Source organism: Miniopterus schreibersii, assembly GCF_964146895.1.
Source record: "Miniopterus schreibersii genome assembly, chromosome: 2".
NCBI classification, from domain to species: Eukaryota; Metazoa; Chordata; class Mammalia; order Chiroptera; family Miniopteridae; genus Miniopterus; species Miniopterus schreibersii.
The window spans coordinates 155,534,598-155,559,049 of record NC_138102.1 but is presented as its reverse complement, the minus strand read 5'-3'; the positions used below and the strand labels follow the sequence as shown (position 1 = coordinate 155,559,049).

Genomic DNA, 24,452 nt, shown 5'->3' with positions numbered 1-24,452 from the left:
GGGTTGCGGGCTCGATCAATGACTCTCTCATCATTGATGTTTCTGTCTCTCTCTCTCTCCCTCTCTTTCCTCTCTCTGAGATCAATAAAGATATATTTAAAAAATTAATTAATTAATTAAATAAAATAAAAATGTTAAGAATTCATAGTTACAATAATGGGAAATTTATTCACTAAACCAATGGGCACAGAATAATACTTTAACTCCTTTAAATTCATAGAGCTAGGTTAATTTATATATATATGATATATTATATATATAAACTTTGTCACTTTGCTTTCATTAATTTATATATATAATATATATGATATGTTATATATAAGTTTTATATATTTATCTGTTATTCTTAGCCTCTTGGAAACAAAAATACAAAGAGAGAAAGTCACTTATACAAAATATTAAACCCCATTATCAACATTCTTGTTAATCATAAATAAAATTTTATTTGAGTTCCTTGCTACAGTGATAAATCTGGATACATGGAATCGAATGTTCAATTCAATTAAAAAATTTAAGAAAGGCTAGAATTCGATCAACTTTGTCAGCTCTGAAATCCTTCTTAAATGAAGGTAAAAGTAAATTAGGGTTAATACTAAACAAGAAAATACATAGAAAAAGGCTTTTGTCCTTCTGCAAAGCACTCCATATTTGTTAGATATCATCATCAATATATTTAATGGAAATTAAAAACATAATTAACATATTAAATAGTGTCAGTGTGAGATTTCTTACCAGGTTGTCATTATCTTAAAATAAAATGAAACCAATAGCATTTCAGAATATTTACACAGTGATTTGAAGCAAAAAGGATAAGAAATTAAACTATTAAGTACAATTAGGTATCTGTGACTTTACTCTCATTATGCAACATACCTGCAAAATCTCAATAATCTTCAGTTTGGTGTCCATTACGGTCACGTCTTCCTGCTCGGCAGGGCTCCCTTGCTTGCTGGGGTGGATACTTGGCTGAACATCAGGCACACTCATGGGAAAGATTGAACCTCTACTGAGCACCATCTGGGTCATCATCTCTCCCACCCCATGGATGGTTCTCATGACATTGTTTCCTGGCATGAGAAAAAGCACTAAGTCAACACACACAACACCTGGAGAAACAACTGTAATATCCAACTGCTCCCAACCAGACTGGAAACATGGCAGGAAAGTATTAAGGACAGGAAAGAGAAGCATCAGCACTGCTCTGCTCTTCCCTTGCAGATAAAGTTAAGACATTGCAGACACATTTCAAAATAACAAGTTTTTAAAATGAGAGTTTACTTTTCTCAGAAAATACTTTCAAAGGATGCAGCAAGAGTGAGTTGTTGCAAACTCTAAGGACATCCAAATCAGGTCCTCCTGGAACGACTTAGGTCCTGCCAACTATCACACCAATAGGCTCTAACTTTTACAGTAACATGAAAGAAAGGTTGTTAATCACACTGAAATGAGTTGTACCTGAGGACACAACAATGACGTGAAAACATGTAAATGGTGACTAGTGTCCTAAGCCTACCCTCAAACCAAGGACTTAGCTTTGTGTTCATATGGCTTATAACAGAGCTCATGAGGAGGATGGTTCCAACTTCACTTTTAGAAAAATAACATCTCATCTGGTGAACAAGCATGTGTTAGCCAACATACTCCCCATCCCTTCATCCTATTTGAACAGAAAAATCATTATTCAAAATCCACAAAGGCAACTGTGTTTGAGGCAGTTACAGAAACAAATTAGTGACAAGCGTGATCATTTCAGTGAGGAGATTGCTCCCCTTCTGCATCTTCTTCGGAGTGTGGCTTCTCACTCCCTCGTCCTACAATGAAACTGCAGGCCCTCATTCCTTACATTCACTCGAGTAGCTGTAGGGAAGACCCCCCACCCCGCTGCAATTTACGTTCTCCAGACCGACTGTTGTTTCTCATGTCTGAGTTCCTACAAGCAGCAAGGATTCCAAAGAGCAATCGGGTACTTTCCTTTCACCACAGTGGTCTTTGCTTCGTGGGTGTTCATGGAGCTTTGCCTCAAGCAGAGGCCTAAGAATCTGGCCAAGAATTTTCCTTTCCCTAAGTGTCTCAGGGTGCAAACCAAGAGAAAGGGCAATGGAAATAAGATGGGATGAGATAGAATGCTCAGCTCTAAGTCAAGAATATAAACTGTGGGAATACCTACACGATCCAAAGGCAAACAAATAAAGAAAAGGAAAACATTCACAAGATGACCCAAAAGGATCTTGATGGTCCCATGCAGACAGACAACAATTACCACTGAGCCACTGGTAACCACTATTATTTAGACATTGTAAAAGGTGGAACACCTTTTAAAGTTTATCATCTTATCCATATCTTAAATGAGTATACATCAGAGAGGTTGGTGCTCAAATAGCATACTTTCAAGTAGGCAAGGAAGTTAACATTTTTTCTAGAGTGGGATCTTCCAGGGAAAAATTTACTTGGGTTTTCACTCTGAGATTCTAGAACCTTTTATCACGCTGATGCTTGCATAAGTGAAAAACAGTGGCGGGGAGCAAAAAATATGGAAGGTAATATCCAAGTTTGGATAAGGTTGAGACAAAGAATTTCAGACAGCCTTGTTTTATCAGAATAACCTCAAGGCAGGATGCTTCCTTGCCTGTGGTTCACAAACAATTGTAGAAATTGAGTATTTCCAAATCCCCCCCACTGTGTGCTACATGGGTTGCAGGGATGCACATCTGGGTGCTGGCAGTGATTTGGGGTCATCCGTGTTCAACCAATACATTTATCCGAAACTTGATTCGAGTATGTATATGTGTTCGCCTCCAAGAGATGCTTTCTCACCACTAACACAGAACAGGCTCCTTTGTTATTCTTACCCGAATCACACAGAAATCCTTGGCACCCCCAGTGTCTGTATCTTATTTAGATTTGCATGGAAAATAATCATTTAATCCACATGGTTATTGCACAGAAAGTTAGCCCAGACAATTCTTCCCTCAAACATAGATCCTGTCACCAAGAAAGTAAAATCTAAAGATGGCCAGAAACATAATAACATGTAACACATGTTGTCAATGAAATGGGAGGGTTCATTCCAGTTGTCCCACATCCTTAGATGCCTATAGCACATGGCTGCCACAAAACTCCTAACATCTCGATGTATGGCCAACTCAGAGGTCTCAAATTAAAAGATGCTATATTTTCTGGAGCTGCTGGGCAGTGAGAAGTGCTTAAATTGTGAACAACTACAGCTTGAAAAACGTAAGTCAAATGCCTCATAAATCACAGACATGCAAGTCTGATACCCATTTTTCCACAGAAAAAAATTTAATTTAGACTAAGTCAGAAGTGATCAGACATCAACACTGCAAAAGAAGAAGCCTTACTATTTCTCTTCTCAACCATAATTACTTTTCAGTCAAAAGGCTACTGTATTATAATATAAATCCTCTGGACAAACTATACTCTAGAAATTCAAGTCTTTAATATTCACCCAGAAGCCAGAATCTGGATTTATCTATAAAGTGTGCAGATGTAGTTTGAAAAAATGGGAGTCATCTTTATTAGGTAAAAGTATGAAGGAATTGCTTAGAAAAAAAAGTAGATGGACTTTTGAGGTTCTTTCATTACATGATTCTATAGATATTTTTACTAATCCTAACTCCCTTAAAAGATATAGTAAGTGCATATTAGGAATGGTGACTGGGAATGAACTGAGAATATACTGCTTTGTTACTTTGATGGTTCCAGTAAGCCAAGTTTACATTACCAATTCTAGAGACCTGGGAAGCAATAAGGAATTTACATAACACTAAAGCTGTACTAAGGGTAATTTAATTTTTCTCTACTTAATAGTCATTTTACTCCCGGTGATCACTATTGGATTCAACAATCGTTAACAGTTATATGGATTTACAGAGATGATTTAAATTTACCTTGTCCACTAGTGTTTTAAGTCATCTTTATCTGTTATCTCTTCCTCTTAGAAATACTTTTTTCCCATGAACACATAAGAATAAAAATGGTAATTTGAATTTTCTAGTTGTTTAGATTTCAGATAAATAAACAACCTTTTGAGCATTTCTAAGAGAAAACAGCTTTCTGATTAGAAGAATTTTGTGAATAATTGTTCACAGCAATACACTTGTTCTGGGACTACTGAAGTCAGCTCAATGTTTTATAGTAATAGAAGCCAAAATACAGATAATCTGAAAACCACTCTTATTTCCCTGAAACATATTTTTACAGCTGGATTTGAATTCATTTGAAACACAATGATGCTAAACCATAAAGATATGATTCGGGAAGTCTTCCTACTCCCGATTCCTGCTGAGCAGCTCCTCACAAACCTCCGCTTGCTCGAAAACGCCTACACTCTGGAACTAGAGAAGTTTTCCATTTCAAACATTCTCTGCAGCAATGCTTTCTCCCAGTGATTAAGGGCCTGGGTTATAAAAAACTTTTCAGTATGCAAAGAAAACAAAAACATTAACACAAGATCAAAGCCTTAATTAAGCTAGTGATATAAGAAGAGGAATAGGTAACATAGATTAAATGAAAGAACAAAATGCAACTCCCTAAGAAGAAAACAGATGAGTTGCACTCCCAGCTCAAAGTTAGAGCACAGGGATTTGGAGAGCTCCATACCCTGTCCTCATCAAGTTTTTACTCCACGTGCTGGACCTGGAGGAAACTTGCTATTCCTTTGCCTGGAGTTCTCTTATCCAGTTGGTCATTGGGCTTGCTCCCTCAGTCCTTTCCGGTTTTCTGGTAAAATACCACCTGCTCAGATCAATGGTACCCTCTCCAAAGAAGGAATGCCATCACCCTGGATGCACACACCTGCTTTACATGTCAGTCATGACATTATCATCATCACACGTCATATTTTATATTTGTTTTTGTGTTTATTGTCTCCCCCCCTCAAAAAGAACAGAAGCACCATGAAGACAGGGATTCGGCCTGGTTTAGTGCTCTATCCAACACCCAGAATATGCCTGACAACCAATAGCCAGTCAATAAATGTTTGTTAGATTAATACACAAATAAAAGAAAAAGATTAGGTTAACAACTGAATTATTAAAAATGAGAACGACTTTTCTATAAGGCTTGCATAAATATTAAATATCATTACATTAAAGGTACGCTATTTTTCTTTAAGGTGCTTGCTTTCCTTTGTACTTTCCTAAATTTCTTCAAAAAGCATATATAATTTCATGTTATTTTAAAACTTACTTGTTAAAAAGAAAAAAAATTAATAACAGTGAGTTAAGGGAAAACAATGAATCTACCTTTATTGAGAGCATATCACATCCCATTTGTGAGGCCACATACACACTTCAAGGCAGGGCAGGGAGCGGAGGGAACCCATTCCACTTTACGTAGTCAGAGTGACATAGTCTCAGACTCAAGTCAACCAATGGCAACATGCATCTTTCCCCCAACACCATGTTGTTTCACTAAAAGACCATCACCTTGTAAGTTTCCAAAGATTTTATACTAGAACTCAGAAAATCTACCAAATGCAGAAAGAAAATATTCTAATTAACAATGTGTACTGAAAATGTGGAATTACTATTAATTATGTAATAAATTCCCTCACATTATTCCCAAGTGATCTTATCCAACCAGTTATTACTACATAATGGGCCACACACTACTTGTGGCATTTTGTTTATATTACACAATTTAATTTTAAGGGCATCCCTTGTTCTGAAAGTATTTATTAAGAAGCCAATGTTCATCTGGCTCTTTACTAGGAACACAGTGGGTGGAAGGACTTAAGAGAAATAGAAGAATTTACAATATGGCTAGGAGAACATAAACCACGTCCAAAAAAGAAATTAAGAACAAATAAAAAGCAGATGCAACAGTAACAGTATAGCATGGGCAGTATAGAAAATTGCTCAGGAAATTGTTTTTAAGTGGGAATACTATCTTAGGATAAGGAAAATAAAGAGCAGCTTCACTGAAGAAATATAATTTTGACCTAGGACTTGAATGGAGTGAAGGATTGAGATTAGAGTAGTGTGATCTTTCTCAAATTACTTCATCGTCCAATGTTCAGAATTTTAATCCTAATAAAATATGTTCTAATTTCTTGTGAGAATAAAATTATATAACATGTGAAAAAAAGTCATGAAGAATAAACACTACCTTATAATTGTAAGGTGCTATATTTCAAAATAAAAAGTGGAGAACATGTGCATGCTTTCACTACACCTCTGAAAAACCACTCTCTCAATTTCACTGTTCTATTATAGTGGTCACCACCTCACTAATGAATGAATACATGTAGTTCCAAAACATTATCATAGCTCACAGCCTCTTACACTATGGCAAGACTAATACACAATCTCTCTCTAAAAGGGAAAGTCCTTCAGAGGAGAGTTTATGAAGAGTGCTCAATGGACAAAATAGATAATTTGACACCTAATTTTCTCCATTCTAAATAAACACTCACTGAATACATTGTGTTGATAACTCATTTACAGAATCCAACTTTCCAAGAGCTTAGAAATAGAACAAAGGCAAAACCTATTGAAAACATGTTACTAAAATACAGCAATGTTATTATCCATCTTTTTCTGAATATCAAGTAGATGGGTTAGAAGAAAATTATTTCCCATCCTACACCCAAAAGAAGAGTTATTCAAAGGATGAATTGGAAAAGTAATTCATACAAAACAGTGGTTGAGTTCTACATCTTATTTTGGATTTCATCACTGTCAAAGACTGACAAAGTCATTTCAGTATTCCAAACCTCAAGATTTTAACTTGCAAAGCTGATCTTTAATTCTCAACAGTTGGTAATTCAAGTGAATTTACATACTAAAATAAATTTTATAATTAAGGTGTAATTTAAATATAGTGAAATGCACAGATATTTAATAAAAGGTTTCAGAAGTTTTGACATGGGAGGGCCTTCACTCATATAAATCGCATGTCACCCAGACATCGAACATTTTCATTACCCCAGCAATCTCCTTTGTGCCCTGCCCCAGTTAATGCCCTTTACATTCCCCTTCACCACCACCAACAAAAGCTCTTAGAGGTACATATGTTGAGTAATGTAAATATGTTGAATAATGTACAATTTCACAGAGATGATTTGAGTTCAATGATTATAGCCAAAGAGTACTAGTAAAGCAATCATTGTTAAAGTGCAGAAGGACCACTGGCTTCTTTCCGCTCTGTTGTTGCCTTGACCAAATATTTTTGTCAGTGATGGGTGAAATAGCATGTTTCTCAAACGCAAAGACAGCTTGATACAAGGGAGGATAGCTAACATAGTGAATGACTCCATCAAATCCCAACTACATCAACCACATGAAAATTGATAGGTTAAATATAACAAGGTAAAATGAAAATATAAAATGCCCTGCACTTAGGTTCAAATAAAATCAACTGAGACTATGAAGGGGAAAATGTGATGTAACAGAGCACAGATTAGAACTTTAGTTGTGTTCAAATTCAGTAAAAATCAATATTATGTCATCATTACCAGAAACAGTCATTTTATACTAGGCTGCATTACAAAAGTGAAGCATTCAGAATGATTGAGAAAATAACTGTCCTTGCCTCTGTGCTGGTCAAACCAGTGATCAACGATATATGAGTCACAAGAGGAACTGCTGAAGCAACTGCAGATGACTACACAGAGCGGAGAAAACGCTCGGGTGGCATGCTGACCATTTTCACACACAGAAAGAGCTGACACGTGGAAGTGATGTTAGACGTCAATGTGGCTCCAGGGAACAAAACTAGGGCTGCTTGCTGGAAGTTAGAGGGAGGTATATTTCAGATAACTGAACAAGAGAGACCTCATAATTGGAGCTGTTGGAAATAAGAGAGACTTGCCTTTTGCAGCAACAAAGCCTTGGTTACTCAGGTGGTTAGAGGAGATCCTAGATGACCATTTGTAAAGGGTGTTACATGAAGACCTGAAGTTCATATATTCTGTAAATAATTTCTACAATCCCTTTATTTGCTGAGGTGCTATAAATCTATTTTTGGGTTCCAAAGTGTGCCTTATTGTAGGTGATGGGTACTCTCTTGACCAGAAACTGAGAGAACTGGGGAGTCTACCCCAGGGTATTAACTAACACCTGGAGGCATCAGATTCTGAGGATCAAACAATATTTATAATTTGAGAAAACAATTGGAGAGGAGGTGAGGACAAATGGTCCTCTTTAGTCATTCTCACTTTTTCTGAGGACATCCCTAGGTATCAATTTTGTCCTAAACTCAATTTGTTAGTATTAGTAGCACCTCCTGGGTGCCAGCAGTCATTCATATCACTCCTAGGTAACATCAGAGGTTTCAGAGTCACTATATAGCTTAAAGAATAAAAACAGACTCCCCCACTAAACTTCACCTACTGTGTGCTGATACCTTGGAGAAACCAAAACCCAAAACACAACATGATGATACCTTCATTTCTGACTTTGTTTCAGAGTCCTCTGCCTCCACTGAGTCAAACAAACTACGAAGTGTAACAAATATAACTTTGCGTGTTAAAACTTTATGTGTCTAAGAGAGAACTATAAAGAAGTGATAGAGTCACTTCTGACTTAGTGTAGCATGTAAATTGTGCAGGCATCACACTCATTAAGTCCTTCTGAAATATGTTAACCAACACAGTTAAGAAACGAATATCTGAACCATAGTACTCTGTTCAGTTTATGCATCAGAGATCACTGAAAAGGTATAACATTAATCACTAAAATTGCTAACATAAAATTGCAGGAACAAAATACTAGGAAGTATTTTAATATGAACTGGCATTTGTCATGTTATCTTCCACTCACTGGAAGTTTGGAAAGCCAAACTAAAATTTCATAAGTAATAAAAGAAAAACAATCATATATTTGGAATGCCAAGCTCTAGAAAATATTTTTATCATTCAAATACATGCATATTTATAGAAAATATGTAATTTATATATAATTCACCAAATGCATTTCACTCAATAGATAATTTTGAAAGCCAAGTGTGTATGTAATAGCTTACTAGGCATCATAAAAGTCAGCTACAGAACCAGAAATAAAACCTATTTTCATAGTTTCTCTCCTCACTCTGGTTCTCTCCATCAATATTTGAATCTCTATTATTGAATTATCTAGGGAGTGACTGTAAGAGTCATGGAGCCCTTTGTAAGTCTATTAGGAAAAACAGACTTACAAAAAAATAATTACAAAATTAACAAAAGAAAGACACAAATACGTATTTGGAATATTAGAATCTCTAAATATTTTGGTCCTTCAAATGCATGTCTATTTATATCAGGTGTATGACTTACATATGTTCATCCTAATGATAAGTTACAAAAGTATGTACGAAATACAGAAGTAGCTCATAGAAAGGTGTTTAAGAAAATAGTTCAGTATTACTGGGGAAACAGCAAGAACTAGAAGTAGAGAGATCTAACCAAATTATGAAGACCCTTGGGCACCATCTGAAGGAAACCGTTATTATCCCCTAGAGACGACGAGAGCTAGGAAAGGAGGTGGAGTGTGTGACTGGGAAGGATCCTTATGTCGGAACGCAGAGAAATCTCCTTCAGGGAATGAAGAGGAACATCCAGCTTCAAGAGATATTTAAGTGGTAAAGTTTTAAGACTTATCACTGAAACTCTGTTTCTGAGACAAGCCAAACCACCATCCCTAAAGGGGGGGTTCTGGGTGTAAAAATTTGTTTTGATCTGACCTGTACCATTACTTCAAGCTAAATCAACGTCTTTAGTAAACACCTACTGTTTTATACAACACTTTCTTGGGAAAAATGGAAAACAGAGTCTCTGCAGATGAAAAATCATCTGTATAGAAAGCAGTGTGGTAACAGCATCAATATAAAATAGAGCTATAGGGTGTGTGCTATAAGGTGTGTCTGTGTGTGTTTTATTATTATTATTATTATTTAAAAAGGAAGAAAAAGTAAAGAAATCCAAATTCAAAATTTGGCTCAGCAGCCCTGGCGGGTGTGGCTCAGTGGTTAGAGCATCAGCCCACCCACCAAAGGGTCGCAGGTTTGATTACCGGTCAAGGGCACATACCTAGGTTGCAGGTTCAATCCCTGGCTGAGTCAGGGAGTGTGCAGGGCGCAAGCAATCAATGTGTCCCTCTCTCACATCAATGTTTCTCCCTCTCTCCGTCTCTTTCTTGCTCTCTCCCTTCTATTCTCTCTAAAAATTGATGGGAAAAATATCCTCCAGTAAAGATTAACACAAAAAAAATTGGCTCAGCAAGCTGCAAGTTGTATGGTCTTAGGCAAAGTATTTAACCTCTCTAACAGCCTGTTTCCTGGGCAAAATAGTGACCATACTAACTAACTTGCTGGACTGTGATAAGTATTAAAGATAAAAATAGGCAAAAGATCTAGAGGTGTGCTAGGTGTTGAATATAAATCATAGATACCCTTATGTAGTAATCCCTTGCCAAATGCTTGGCCTGGCACATGGTAGAAACTCAGTATAAAGTAGACTTACTACATAGTTATTCTTCACCTACTTTTATATATGCATTTGATTTTTTAAAGGAACACGATCTGGTATAGATCATGTGTTTGAAACTCTCTTGATATATATAGAGAGAAAATTAATCCCAGAGAGAGGGGAAGGTCTTCTTAGGAACCACTGATAAATAAGAAAAAACCTAACAGTTACACAGGCACTTTTCCTAAAACTTGTAACAGTTTAAGCAGAAAAAAAAGTGTCAAAGACACTACACATTAAGCCAGAAAGGACTTCCAGGGGCAGTCAGAGCAGCACAAAGCTGGTGGGAGAGCCAGACTGAGATCAAAATGTCACAGAAACCTCCCTTACATCTGAAGACGTTTCAAAAAACAGTGGCTGCCCACAGTGGGTTTCTGACGCCAGTGATTCTGGGGCATTTCAAAGTCGGTAAACTCCAGAAAATTTTCTTCCTACATAGAACTTTGTTATGCTTTTAAATGCCTTCAAATCATTTTTACTTTCCTCCCTAATCTCTATTTCCTATGAGATCTTCCTCTTAACTTACAGTTTTTCCAGTCATGGCACTTTTCTGGAAGATACCTGTGATGGGTGCTGTGATGGGCCTGCCCAGATTTCCTTTGAGGAAAGGACGACTCTTGCCTCAGCTGCTACAAGTGCTTCTTGGAGGACATCCCTGAAGTGTCAGCCCTCTATGGAGGCTGACTAGTCTGGACACAGCTCCTCAAGCAAGGCCACCTGCTCATCCCAGGGTGGCCCCGTCACTCCAGTGGGAGACAACTCTGAAAGGACACCCCAACTTCAGGCCTCCAGAGGCTTCCACTACGGCTGCATCACAACCCGGTTTCTCACTTTGCCCAATCCCGCTTTGTTCACATCCATGCCACGGGTGTTGATCCTGCAGCTCTCCCTAATAAATCTCCTTCTGCTAATCTCTATCTCAGAGTTGGCTTCGTAGGAAATACAGCCTGCAATAAGTAATTCGAGAGCTGCTGGGAGACTGTTGTCATGGTTATTGTCACTTAAAAATCAGCGAAAGAATCTCAAGGCATGAAAAGAGCATGCTCCCCTGACAGTGTACAGTAGTCCCCCCTTACCCACAGTTTTGCTTTCCACAGTTTCAATTACCCATGGTCAACCGTGGTCAACTATGGTCCAAAAGTATTAAATGGAGAATTCCAGAAATAAACAATTCCTAAGTTTTAAATTGCGAGTCACGCTTGAGTAGCGTGATGAAATCTCCTGCCGCCCCTCCTAGAACGTGAATCATGCCTTTGTTCAGTGTCTCCACGCTGTAGGTTTCTTGGTTATCAAGTTGAATGTTGCGATACTACAGTGCTTGTGTTTAACTAATTTATTTAACTTAACAATGACCCCAAAGCACAAGAGTAGCGATGCTGGCAATTTGGATATGCCAAAGAGAAGCGACGAAGTGCTTCCTTTAAGTAAAAAAAAATCCATATATAGGGAAAAGCAAAGCATATAGAGGGCTTGGTACTATCCATAGTTTTGGGTCATCTCCCCTGTGAACGAGGGGAAACTACTGTACACACAGCCACAGAGGGACAAGAGGAAGCCACCACTGTGGTAGGACTGCACGCTTGTTCTTGCCTCTTCTTTGAGGCTAAAGCTGCCTTTACTAGAAGTACATGATTTGGACAGAGAGAAGGTGTGGGCACAAGGCTGTGGCATATGGGGAGACCTGAAAAGACACACAGTGGAGATAAGAGAGCTCTATCTGAAACAGGGACATCGCTGAGAGCGGAGGTGAGGGACACCCGGTAGAAAAAGGCCATCTAATGGGGAATCTGGAGAGGCAGAATGGTGCTGGGGAAAATTAAGTCCAGAAATCCATGAAAGGGATTTTCAAACAAGCAATGGTAATTGTGGTATCTTTCCCCTGCAGGTAAACCCTGCTAACACTTCCGAGCACTGTGGACACGATGGCAAACTTACACTCCTCGGAGACCTGAAAAGAGTTCAGTCAGATGAAAAATTAAAGGACATGAAGGGACACTAAAGAGTCCTTCATATGAAGCTGCTCGTACCTTAGGTACTTGCCCTCCGGTTATGGTCACTGTACTAACCCTTCCTTCTGTTCTTTCTTATCAACCCCCTCCTCATGTATACCTTCTCATAGTCTCGCCTGGCACCCAGGTAAGTCCCTTGTTGCTTGCTTTTCTGAGACATACTCAATATTTTAAGTGAACTAAAGCTTTTGGTTTCCAGGCATTCCAGCTGGTGTCTTTACACGGAGCAACCACAGCTACTAACCAGGAGATATGCTTCATGGGTTTCTGTTACAGGAGCGTTTTGCAACACACATTAAAAAGAAAACCAGTGTGTGAATGAGAATTGCATACTAATCTTCGAAGAATCACAGTTTTGAACTGAAAGCAACTATAAAGATCATATGTAGACTCCCCTCCTAATTTTATAAAGGAAGAAACATTTTCTGGCAGACTTTTCGCCTGCAACTATTTTCTTCCTTTCCCACCCATATAACAATATTAAGAGATGTTTCTGCTCCACCTCCCATCTCAACTTCCCTTCTCCTTTTTAACAACTATGCTGCCAGAAAAAGCATTTTAAGGTGGATCATGTGAAGTCTCTGACAAGGGGAAAAAAAAAAGTTAGGTTGAAGAAGCAGCTGGTTCTTTGGCCTAGATGGAGAGTTAGCATCTCTTGCTCTCTTCCCCAAGTCTCCTAGGGCAAGGGGTGCTTTTGGACATACCTATGCCCAAAGTGCCTCTCACTACTCACCCTCCTTATCTCTCCCCTGGGTTGGGCCCACAGGGCTGTAAGTCACCCAGCGCAGCTCCAATCCTTTAAGGCAGGGGTAGGGAACGACGGCCCGTGGGGCTTATGCGGCCAGAGAAATCATTCGGCCTGGCCCTGCCAAGGCAATCGCAGGTGGAACTCGAAATTCAATAAATCTAGGAGCTTTTTTATAGCTAATTTTTAAGTTGATAATTTTGTATGGCCCACAAAGGAGGTTATAAATATCCAAATGGCCATTGGCAGAAAAAAGGGTTCCCCACGCCTGCTTTAAGAGCAGGGGGATAATTTCAGGCTATGGTTATTGTATCTTTTTCTCTAAGATACTTCAGCTCCAAATCTGAAATCTCAAAGAAAATCCTAATAGTAAATGGAATTCTCCATTGTTTTGTGGGTTTTTTTAGCAGCTTCCCATTTTCAATATTATAACATACATGCCAACAAAAGAGATTATCTGGTGACTAACTGGGAACCGGCCCACATCTCAGGGCTTGAGTATGGAAAAGCCCAAGAATTTGGAGTTGTGAAAAAGCAAAATGATAGAAGACAAAAGAAACAATTTTGCTCTTGTTTGGTCTTTTGGCAGTTTTCTAATATATTGCCTCTTCACATGTGATGAGTTCAAGGGCAGGGAGAAGATTATGAAAAGAAATTATAATGATGGCAGAGACACCTAACTAGGCCTAAAAGTCACCCAGTGGTTATGACTTTATTGCTTCATGTTGGGGTTCAAATTTGAACACCAGTTCCATTCAAACAACAGACAGGTAAGTTGAAGGATATTGAAAGAATAAATACAAATTAGACCCAAACGAGACTGTGTCAAGTTCTATACTCTATTCAAATGGAGAGGATACTCTCTCCAGTCAGTTACATGTTATGTTGCTCATTAGAAAAATGTATAAGATTCACATTTGTCCTCAACTATTTAAATGACTTTCTAGTAGAACAAAATATATATACCCACCCTGCTGTAAAGTAGTCTCAATTAGTAGCAATACCAATCCTTAGACTGTGTGTGTGTGATGTGAGCGTGTGCATGCAAGAGTGTACCCTTCAGCAAGCATAAAGAGAAAAAATGCATTTAAAATGAAATGTCCTTGCCCGGCCGGGCATGGCTCAGTGATTTAGCATCGACTTAGGATTCAGGAGCTCGAGGTTCAATTCCTGGTCAGGACACATGCCTGGGTTGCGGGCTCAATCCCCAGTCGGGGGTGTGCAGGAGGCCGCCAATCAATGACTCTCTCATCATTGATGTTTTTATCTCTCTCTCTCCCTCTCCCTTTTCTCTCTGAAATCAATAAAGATATATTTAAAAAAATAAAAATGAAATGTCCGTTCAAAAGTATATTGAAAATACCCAGTTTATCAGCCAGTTTACACATTTGCTTTGAACTTCTATACATGACAAAAAAGAGCACTGCTTGACATAATCCTTCAACCCAGAAGATCAATTATACTGAATGGGGCCTGTGCATTTTAAATCACTGAGAGCAAATGATAGGTATTAGGCAAAGCAAATTGACTCAACGGCATAGCCTGCTGGGAATGAACACATTTGTTTGGAAACAATATTTCTTTTCTTAAGTGAGGCACAGCCAATGAAAGGTACTGGATTGATAGTGCTGAAGATCAGAATCTCCCATTTCACTGCAGGGGAAGCCAGGCAGAGCCACTCCCTGCGTCTCCATGTGAGCATGCAGGGATAATTTTCTGAATGGACCACCTTTAGGGCAGGAAAATGAAAAGCTGCTTCTGAGCCTAGTAATTTCTGCTGAGTGTGCCAACTAAAAGCCACCCTGATGGTGAGCAGTCAGAGCCTGGGAACCTGACTCAGACCCCCAACCAGCTCTAGAATGAGGACAACTCACAGTGGCAGGGAGACGGGCTGCACAGTACCCAAGGACCCAGAAGAGGAAAACTTCTGTAATTGCCACTTTCCAAGCCAGCCATCCCCACCACCTGATACACCGATCACGGGCATCGAAACCAGCAGGATTTCCCAGAAACACAAACAAAGGCTGCGCGTGCACACCCTGCTTAAGAAAGGCGCCACTGAGGCCAGCGCAGGATGGAATTCCGGGAACGGTAAGCCTTTTCCTTCTGCTCCCCTGGGTCGGCCCTGCCGAACAACTACTGAACACATTTCTCTGAAGGTCCAACCCCTACTGGGCTGGGGCAGAATTAGTAAGAGGTAAGTGGAGCCCGGACGGGCGTGGCTCAGCAGTTGAGCATCAACCTGGGATCCAGGAGATCAGGGTTCAAGTCCCGGTCAGGGCACATGCCCGGGTTGCGGGCTAGGCAGCCGATCAATGACTCTCTCATCATTGATGTTTCTATCTCTCTCTCTCCCCCTCCTTTCCTCTCTCTGAAATCAATAAAGATATATTAAAAAAAAAAAAAAAAAAAAAGAGGTAAGTGGATCAGAAGCATAAAAAAAGACCTGGTTCTAGTGTACAAAATTTTCCAGACACAGTAGGAGAACAGAAAACTGTTATCATTGCTTGAAGAACTGGTTGGTCTAGCAAGAATGCTTATAAAATTACTTCCTATTTTGAAAAAATTGTGCTTTGCACATGACTTCCCATTGAAAATAAGGTTTCACTAAAATAGGAAAATATAATCCAGATCACTTGAATATAAAAGAGCCAAGCTGACACCACACTGGGTATTGTAATGTGGCCACACTGCTGCAAGGGCCCCAGTGAGTTGTCCTTGAAAAGAAGAGTTCTTTTCGCCAGGTACTTTCCATAATCCGGGATTTCCTCTCTGGCATCAACCTCTGTCTCACCCTGCACCACAGGAATTTTTCCCAGGCCTGACAATCCTGTCTCTGCATTTGGAGATTCCAGAAATATGTTCTCTCTTGCTTCTTTGGTTAAGAATTTATAGAGTCTAATAGAACTTTTGTTAGGAATTTATAGTCTAACAGAGCTCAGCTATAATAACACACCTCCTAGTAGAGCTAGAAGATAATGCTTTAAGTTTGAAGTGTCATCTTACACATAATAAATCATTTTCCTGCTTGGCTAATTACCTAAATCACTCGCTTTTCTGTTTTGGAATACTTTCAAGTCCATGGGAAGAGCGGCAAAAACTGTACAAAGAATCCCTATAATACCTTCCGCCCAGAATTGTTAGACTCACAAATTCTGACACATTCATGCCCTCCCTCCTCTCTCACACTCCCTCTCTCTGCATGTATGTATTGTATCTTTCCTGCAACACTTGCGGGTTAGTTGCAGGCATCATGACCTTTTAACCTTTAATTCTTCAGCATGTATTTGCTGAAAACAAATACATTCTCTTACATAACCACACTACCCAGGAAATCTAACTGATAACGCGACCACAACCCAATGTATAATACGTATTCAAATGTCACCAACTGTGCCAATAATGTCTCTGTAGATAATATTTTTCCTAATCCACAGTCACATATTGTATTTAGCTGTCATGTCCCTTTAATCTCCTTTTATCAGAAACCGTTACTCAGCCTTTACTTTTCATGACACTGACATTTTCAGAGTTCAAGTCAGTTTTTCTATTTAATACCCCACAATTTATATTTCTCTGATAATTCCTCATGATTACTTGGAGATTATGAATCTTTTTGTCAGGAATATTAGATCAGTGATGTTGTGTGCATCACATCTAGAGGCACAGGATGTTGCATTACCCCTTTTCTTATGTTGAACTCTGTATTTCGTTTTTTTAAAGAATGTATTATAAGACTGATCCCTTACATAAGTGTTAACTTTAACCAAAATTACCAAAATTCTAACCTCAAAAATGATTTTCTAAAATATCTCAATGGACAAATAATCAAGTGGTGTAAAGGACAGAAAGACTTATTTCTTGCACTTTAATTCTTAGCAGTGCCATTTACTGACTAAGGGAACTTAGGCAAGTTAATTAATCTCTCTGAATATGCTTTCCTATATTGGTACTTTAAAAGGAAACTTTTTACTAAACAATCTGAAATCCGTGCATAACTCAATACATTTGCATTATTGGCAACTCTATGAGCAAATAATTTGTCCATGTGAAGTCCATTCTTTCCTGTTTTATGTTGTGTAAAAATAAAGCCACACAGTCACTTTTTCAAACGTACCTCAAGGCAATATTGCCAAAAAGGACAGTACCTTATTTTTTGTCTTGCAAATATATATGCTCCAAATAAATCTAGATTGGAACATTTTACTAAAAAAGCGTTGTCCTTCCAAATGTATGCAAGTTAATGATACTAAATAAGTATCTGATGTTAGTAACAGCAAAAAAATGACTCCTTGAGAAGAACTTTTAGGGTTGAGAGGAATGAAGAAAGCTTCTCTCAGACATGTCATCTGTAGTATAATTATAATTGTTATCAAATCATGCTTAACAACAAACTATATTTTCTCACAGTTTACATCATGTACCCAATCAAAAGAATGTATAAAAGAAATAATTTAGGCTCCAATTTGCAGATATCAAGAGAAGTGATCTTAAAAAATAAAAGTGATCTTAAAACTAAATTCAAATTAATTTCAACACAACAAGAACTGGAATAACATATTTCATGGATATTTACTAGTTTATAGGGGGATAAGCACACTTAGATTCCAAAAATATAGTCAAAATCCACAAACACCCCTTCCACAAATTAGGAAAATGCATTTCCCCAAATGAAGAAATGCTACTCTGCATGACATACCAGTCTCAAAGGAATAAACCTCTGAGTTTCAGTTCATGCAATACGTACATGGGTATTTCTATCAGCACAATAAGAAGTTTCTTAGAGAATTATAGCTATAAAAGTGATCATGAATCATTTTTAATACTGGAGTAAAATAGTGTGTGTCACAGTTCAGCACAAGTCACACTACATGGGAGGTAATCCACGTACAACCACTCAGCACACAGAGTGCTCAATGATTACTAGCTATGGAGGGAGTGTATTTCTATAAGCCAACAACCAATTTAGATTATCTAGCATTACTTTTCATTTGGTTTCCAACACAATCCATTCTTCCAATGTTCTTCTTTACTCACCAGCCGCTCTGTCCCAGTGTCTGGCTGGCTCCTGCTCCATCTCGCAGGTCAATGTTGGAGTGCCCCAGGATGCAATCTTAAGGCCACAGTTCTTCCCAATCAACAATCACTCCCTACGTGACCACCCTCAGTCTGCTATCTTCAATGCCTGGTATGCACTGATTCTCACATTTATATTTCCTACCCTTACATCACCCTAAGTTTCATTCATATATCCAACTGTTGACATAAAACTCCACTTACATGCCAATAGGCATTTCAAAGCCAACATGTCCAAACAGAAACCCTGGCTTTCTCTCCAAGCCCACTCATCCCCTAGTCTTTCCCACCTCAATAAATAGTACCACACTCACCCTCTGCTAATCAAAACTTGGGAATAATCTTGGATTCTCCTCTTTCTTTCCCATTCCACCTCCAAGTCCTATCAGTGAAGACTGTAAAATTCCAATTTTTTTTTTTTTTTTGCCTGGCTGGGAGTGGCTCAGCGGTTAACCATCAACCTAGGATCCAGGAGATCGGGGTTCAATTCCCAGTCAGGGCACATGCCCAGGTTGTGGGCTCGATCCCCAGTCGGGGGCCTGCAGGAGGCAGCTGATCAATGACTCTCTCTCACAATGATGTTTCTCTCTCCCTTCCTCTCTCTCTAAAATCAATAAAAATATATCCTCAGGTGAGGATTAAAAAAAAAGATAGCAAATTTTCAGAGGAAGAAAATACTTTATGGAAAAATTCTGCAAGTAAACTATAAGCACTTGAGTCCAAAAGTCAAGATCAACTTCTAACTTTTTAAGAATGGTGTAATTTAAAGTAAACTGAAGATTGTAAAAGCATTATACCAAGAAACATTTTTCCTCTCCTTTTTTTCATTTGTTTTCAAAGTGCTCCTCTCTCCCCCTTAGCATTCTCTGAATATATACTATATATAATAGTTTTATTTTGCTATGTCCTGGAAATAACCATTCTGGACAATTTCACCATGTAGAATTCAGGTTATCTTTTTATTTACAGAATGTTTTCTTTCATTGTAACTTTAAATATCAGTTCTGTTCCATCATTTTGTTGTTCTTCAGGGACTCCAATTATTCCCATGATGGCTCTTCTTTGCCTTTCTTCCATTTCAACCACTTTCTCTCTGACCCTTTATAGTTGTTTCTTTATATCACTGACATTCTCCTCATTGTCCACCTGCCTCATTCAATGGTGCATATCAAACTTTTATTTAAGTCTACTGCCCCTTTGATACACTGTAATTTAGTCTGTATTTTTTTTTTAAATAAAAAAATAAAGTCTATCATTTTATTCTATTTCTTTCCTGAGTTCAATCAACTTTAATTTCATTTCTTCTTGTTTGTTTGTTTTTCATTTCTAACCTTAGCTTTTGAATTTGTGATTCAAGGTGTTTTTCATATCCCATTATTAGTTTGAAGGCATTTAATTCAGTTTAGAGTATCGTGTTACAATCTTCTTCTGTTTCATGGTTGCTTTTCAAAGAGGAATTTCCACCAACTGAAATGCTATGCTTCTCTATTCTATTTTGATCTTGTTGTAGTTTCATATAAATGAAGACTGATTACATCTAGCCATTTCTTGGACAAGGTTGACAATGAGCAAGTTTACATGATCTTTAATTCAAGAGCACCCTCTCCTGTCTGTGTCCTGAAGTGCAGTTTCTTTAAAGTGGCTTTTGGGCGTGGGGCAAGGTAGGGAGTAGAGGAGTTATATTTCCTTCAAATTTTTGTTTTATTTTATCTTGTGGTATTATAGATTTCCCCACTTCACTCTTTTCCCTTCACCAACAAGACAACTAAAGGGTGCCTTTGCCTTACTTTTAATCTTGTTTACCCCAGGAAGCATTTTTCCCCCACACTGATACCTGTGTACTTTCAAGTCCCTTCCTCTTTACTCTGTGTTCTTATATCTACATGATTCCCTTTCAGTATTTTCACACTTAGGATAGATTTTATTTTTCTGAGGGTGATTTTCACAGTCCCCTCTTGTCCCTTCCATACAGGTTTTTCAGAAACCCAGAACTGTCCACAACGATTGACAGTGAAAACTCATGAGACAGCTCTGCTGAAAACTGATGTTACTTTTCTATATATAGCTACTGACGTTTATACTGTCCTCTGTCTTCTAGTTTTGCTGAAGGTGAGGGAATTATGTGGTTGAATTTGTTTCTTACTGATCTTCTACATCTTTTTGGAAGATGGAGAAGGAACTGAGATTTAGACAGCATCAATTAATTACTTCAGATACCTGGATGCTCCTCATTTATAATTCCTAACCAGGTATTCCTTCCTTATTTCTGAAATTACATTTCTGGTTTTACTTTTTAAATCTTGCAGTGCATATTGTAGTAGATACACTGTGTTGCACTCCTATCCCCTCGTCAGAGCTGAGGCACCTCTTCTCCCAGTTGCTGGGAATCATGGCTGCTGACTTCTCACAGCTGTCATTTAGAGTGACTCTCCCCAAAGGGAACTGCCTTTCCCACAGCTACACACCAGCTCCATGACGAAGCCAGCAGTCCATAGCTGGCGGATGCAAGGATCCAAAGCTCAGCCCCCTTGTGTTAATTTGTGACCACTCCGATGGGCCATCCTAGCTCCAGAGCTCCCTATAGGATCCGCGGAGGTCTCAGCTGCACCTGCACTGTGGATCAGCTTCTCTGTCTACCCAAGTCCACCTTCCTCCCTTCCCTACAGGTGTATTTCCTGAATGTACTATTCAGTATACCTTCTGCAAACAATTCTCTACCTCAGGAGATTTTCAGGGCATACAACATAAAGACAATCACCATCAAAAAATTTTTTATTGAGTTATGAGCAAGCACTGTTATAAACGCTCTGAATATATTATATACATTCACTTAATTCTCACAAGGAAACTGTGAGGAAGATACTAGTATTATTGTCTTCATGTCTCGCATGAGAAAAGGAACTCTCAGAGAAGGTAAGTGCAGTGCCTAAGTTAATAAATGGTAAAGGCTGGAGTTAAATACAGGCACTCTGACTTAAAGCCCATTCTTATCCACTTCACTGCCTCCCACACTGGCTTTGCATTCACTGTTTCTCTGGTAGAGGGCCTGTTCTTTGCATTTTCTATGCCCTGCTATGCAGCATAGCCAGCATATGTCACATACCAGAATGATCACAAATATTAAGATGTTTTTAGTTTTAACATGTAATATTTTCCCTAATGGATTGGCCATATGTTAACTTCTAAAGATGGAACACAGTGACATAAATTTGTCTCTCAAAGTTTTAGCATTAAAAACAGAGAAGTTTGTTTGTAAATCCAGACTATTATCACTCAGTCTTATCATAGGATTATTTTTTTGTTGTTAAGCCTCACCGAGGTTATTTTTCCCACTGATTTTTTTTTTTTTTTTTTTAGAGAGAGTGGAGGGGTTGGAAGAAGAGAGAGAGAAACATTGATGTGAGAGAAACATATCAATTGGACTCCTCCAGCACTCACCCAACCTGGGCAGGGGATCAAATCTACAACCCAGGTATATATACCCTTGACCGGGAATCAAACCTGCCACCCTTCAGTGTACAAGCCAACTCTCTCACCACTGAGCCACACCAGCCAGGGCACAGGATTACTTTTAATTCATACACATATATTAGTAGCTACAGGTTAACAACCACTTCTCAGCATATTTGTTTTATATCTCACCTCTGAACAATACCAAAAATATAACTTTTCTCAAAAATTCTTACCTCCATCTTGAAATTTGCTTAATCTTTCAAAATACGATGACATGGGGACCTGTACAATGTCTAGGATAGCCAAAAGTGTTCTTGTGAGCCTTAATAATTCACTGAAACTATAAAATCCGAAGTATATGAGATTCCGAGCCAAGTGGACCACCTTAATTTTTAAAAATGGGGTAGGGTAGAAAAGAAAAGAAAAACATTAGGAACTAAAATTAACATTGATTTTTTATTATCTAAATTAGTGCAGGTATTTTTACACATTCTAATTCTTTAACAACTAGGAATTTAAATACTTGCAAAAGCAACCACTAACTCCAATTTACTCAAGTTTAGAATTAAATCCAAATAAGACCAGTTTGTCAGCCTCATCAAAGTCCCACATAAAGATGAGGTGCCCACCAAGGAAGCAAGAAGACAAGATTTTAGGTATATAAAGGTGGTTAATGAAGTTTACATTAGAATGATTTACTTCTTTATATTAAATTATTTAAGTCAGCAGGATACCACTTAATAAATGGTTACATTAATGAATTGCTCTAATAAATGGTTATTATCCATGAAATTTGTCCCGAAATATATGTTCCCTATGCTGCTTTGTGGCCTTCTGGACATTATAAGACATACTAGGTGTGAAAGCCAGCATCCAAGACGGCCTCCAATGTATGGTCCCCTTCCACAGTGTGTCAGGGTTAGTCTGAGTGACAAACAAAACACAGCAAAAGTGACGGCATGCTACTTCCAAGACTGGGTCATAGAAGATTGCAACTTCCATGTTGGGCTTTCTCTCTCTCTTTCCCAGGGGAAGCCAGGTACCATGCCATAAGGACACAAGCACCATGTGGAAAGGCTACCTTTCCACACATCCAACAAGAGAGTCTGGCACCAACAATCGTGTGAGTGAGCTTAGATGCAGATCATCTAGCCCCAGGTGGCTGCCACCCCATTCAACAGCTTGATTACAACCTCACAAGAGACCCTGAGCCAGAAGCCCACACCTAAACCCTCCCTGATTACTGACCCATAGAAACTCTGAAGTACTAAATGTATGTTGCTTTGGGCTGCTAAGATTGGGGGTGATTTGTAACCCACCCGTAGGTAGCAAATACACCAGGTAACAAGTAACAGATTCTTCACTATAGTTTTGTCACCATATCTCCAAAATGATATTATAAGTAAAGGTATTTCAATTCAGTTTAATGAGGCTAAAACATCACCTCCATGGATATGAAAAAATGTATCCACACATATTATAAATATGCAAAACTGTCTTTGTTCATTAAATGCAACGAAGCTTACACAAATGGAATGAAACAAAAAATCAAGGAAAACAGTAGCTAATTATAAATAAAATATTTTGTATTGGACATCGGGTATAATTAAAGCATCAAATCTATTTTATAATCAATGGCAGAGAGAATCATACCTTCATGAAATAAACTACCCAATTACCAAAGCATCCTAAATATTATAGGGGGAGAATCTTTATGCTCCACGTATCTGATTTTTGACAGGAAAACGTTGAATAACTTCATGAATGATTTTTCAAAATACCTCAAATGTCAGCTTGTTTTTTTCTTTATCTCCAAAAGGAAAGGGCTGATTTACAACTTCTTTCAAGTATTCCTCAACAAATTCCATTGTCAGTGCAAATTTCCTCTTCATATCATTTCTGGAACAGTCCGTTATGGAATCATACCTGTAAAGATAGAATATAAAGCAAGTTAAATTGATTGCAATCATTTAAAAACAGGAAGATATACATATTTTAACTTCCTGGCTTCTAAAGCTTGGGTAAAATAATTAACCTTTCTAGATGTGTCCTCATCTATACAATGGAGCTATTGTGAAATGAGGTAACACATGAAAGCACTTAACTCAGAGTAAACGATAACAGTGAGCACTTAACAAATTGTTAGGCCTATACGCAGTATGATATCTGTTTATTGGTTTCCAGAACAATGTTTCTATTAGCAAGGGTTGTCATTTTACTCTCCAAAAAGAGTATCATATTTTCATTTGGGAGATAACCTGAGTTTAAACAAAGAAGAGCCTTTCTATATATTTTATTTCAAAATTGATGTCATTTGATTTTTATTTCATCTACTAAATGTCAAGTCTTCGAGAAATTTTTCCAAACATACTCGTGAATTGAGATCTTCGTGGGGATTTCCGTCCAGAGCCTGGCATAGCGCACAGGTACCACGGACTCCTGCGGGTCGCGGTCGACATGCATGTGGAGCATGAGGCGACAGAAGGATGCTCGGAGGTCAAAAGGCAGGCTCTCATCCGACACACAGCGCAGGATCAAGTCAACAGAGAGCTGTGTCGAAATCTGGTTTATGGCCAGATACTGGCGATCCAAGCACATCCTTGCAAAGAGGTTTAGCTGGTACCTTAAAAATTATAAACATATTATATTACTTGTTTTATCTTGATAAAGTTCTTGAACATCGTAGTATCAGTCAGTATCTACT

At 38.3% G+C, this 24,452-nt stretch overlaps 1 protein-coding gene across 2 annotated transcripts in view; it reads right to left on the bottom strand.

Moving 5' to 3' along the window:
• The window catches only part of ITPR2 (inositol 1,4,5-trisphosphate receptor type 2), a 405,501-nt gene that overhangs the window by 244,340 nt on the left and 136,709 nt on the right, over window positions 1-24,452 (bottom strand). For both annotated transcript variants that reach the window (XM_081129350.1, XM_081129351.1), the window contains exons 19-22: window positions 24,120-24,371; window positions 23,530-23,674; window positions 21,982-22,132; window positions 874-1,067 (exon numbers count right to left, since the gene is read on the bottom strand). In XM_081129350.1, the coding sequence (XP_080985476.1) occupies window positions 874-1,067; window positions 21,982-22,132; window positions 23,530-23,674; window positions 24,120-24,371 (742 nt within the window). The remainder of the gene's footprint in view (window positions 1-873; window positions 1,068-21,981; window positions 22,133-23,529; window positions 23,675-24,119; window positions 24,372-24,452) is intronic.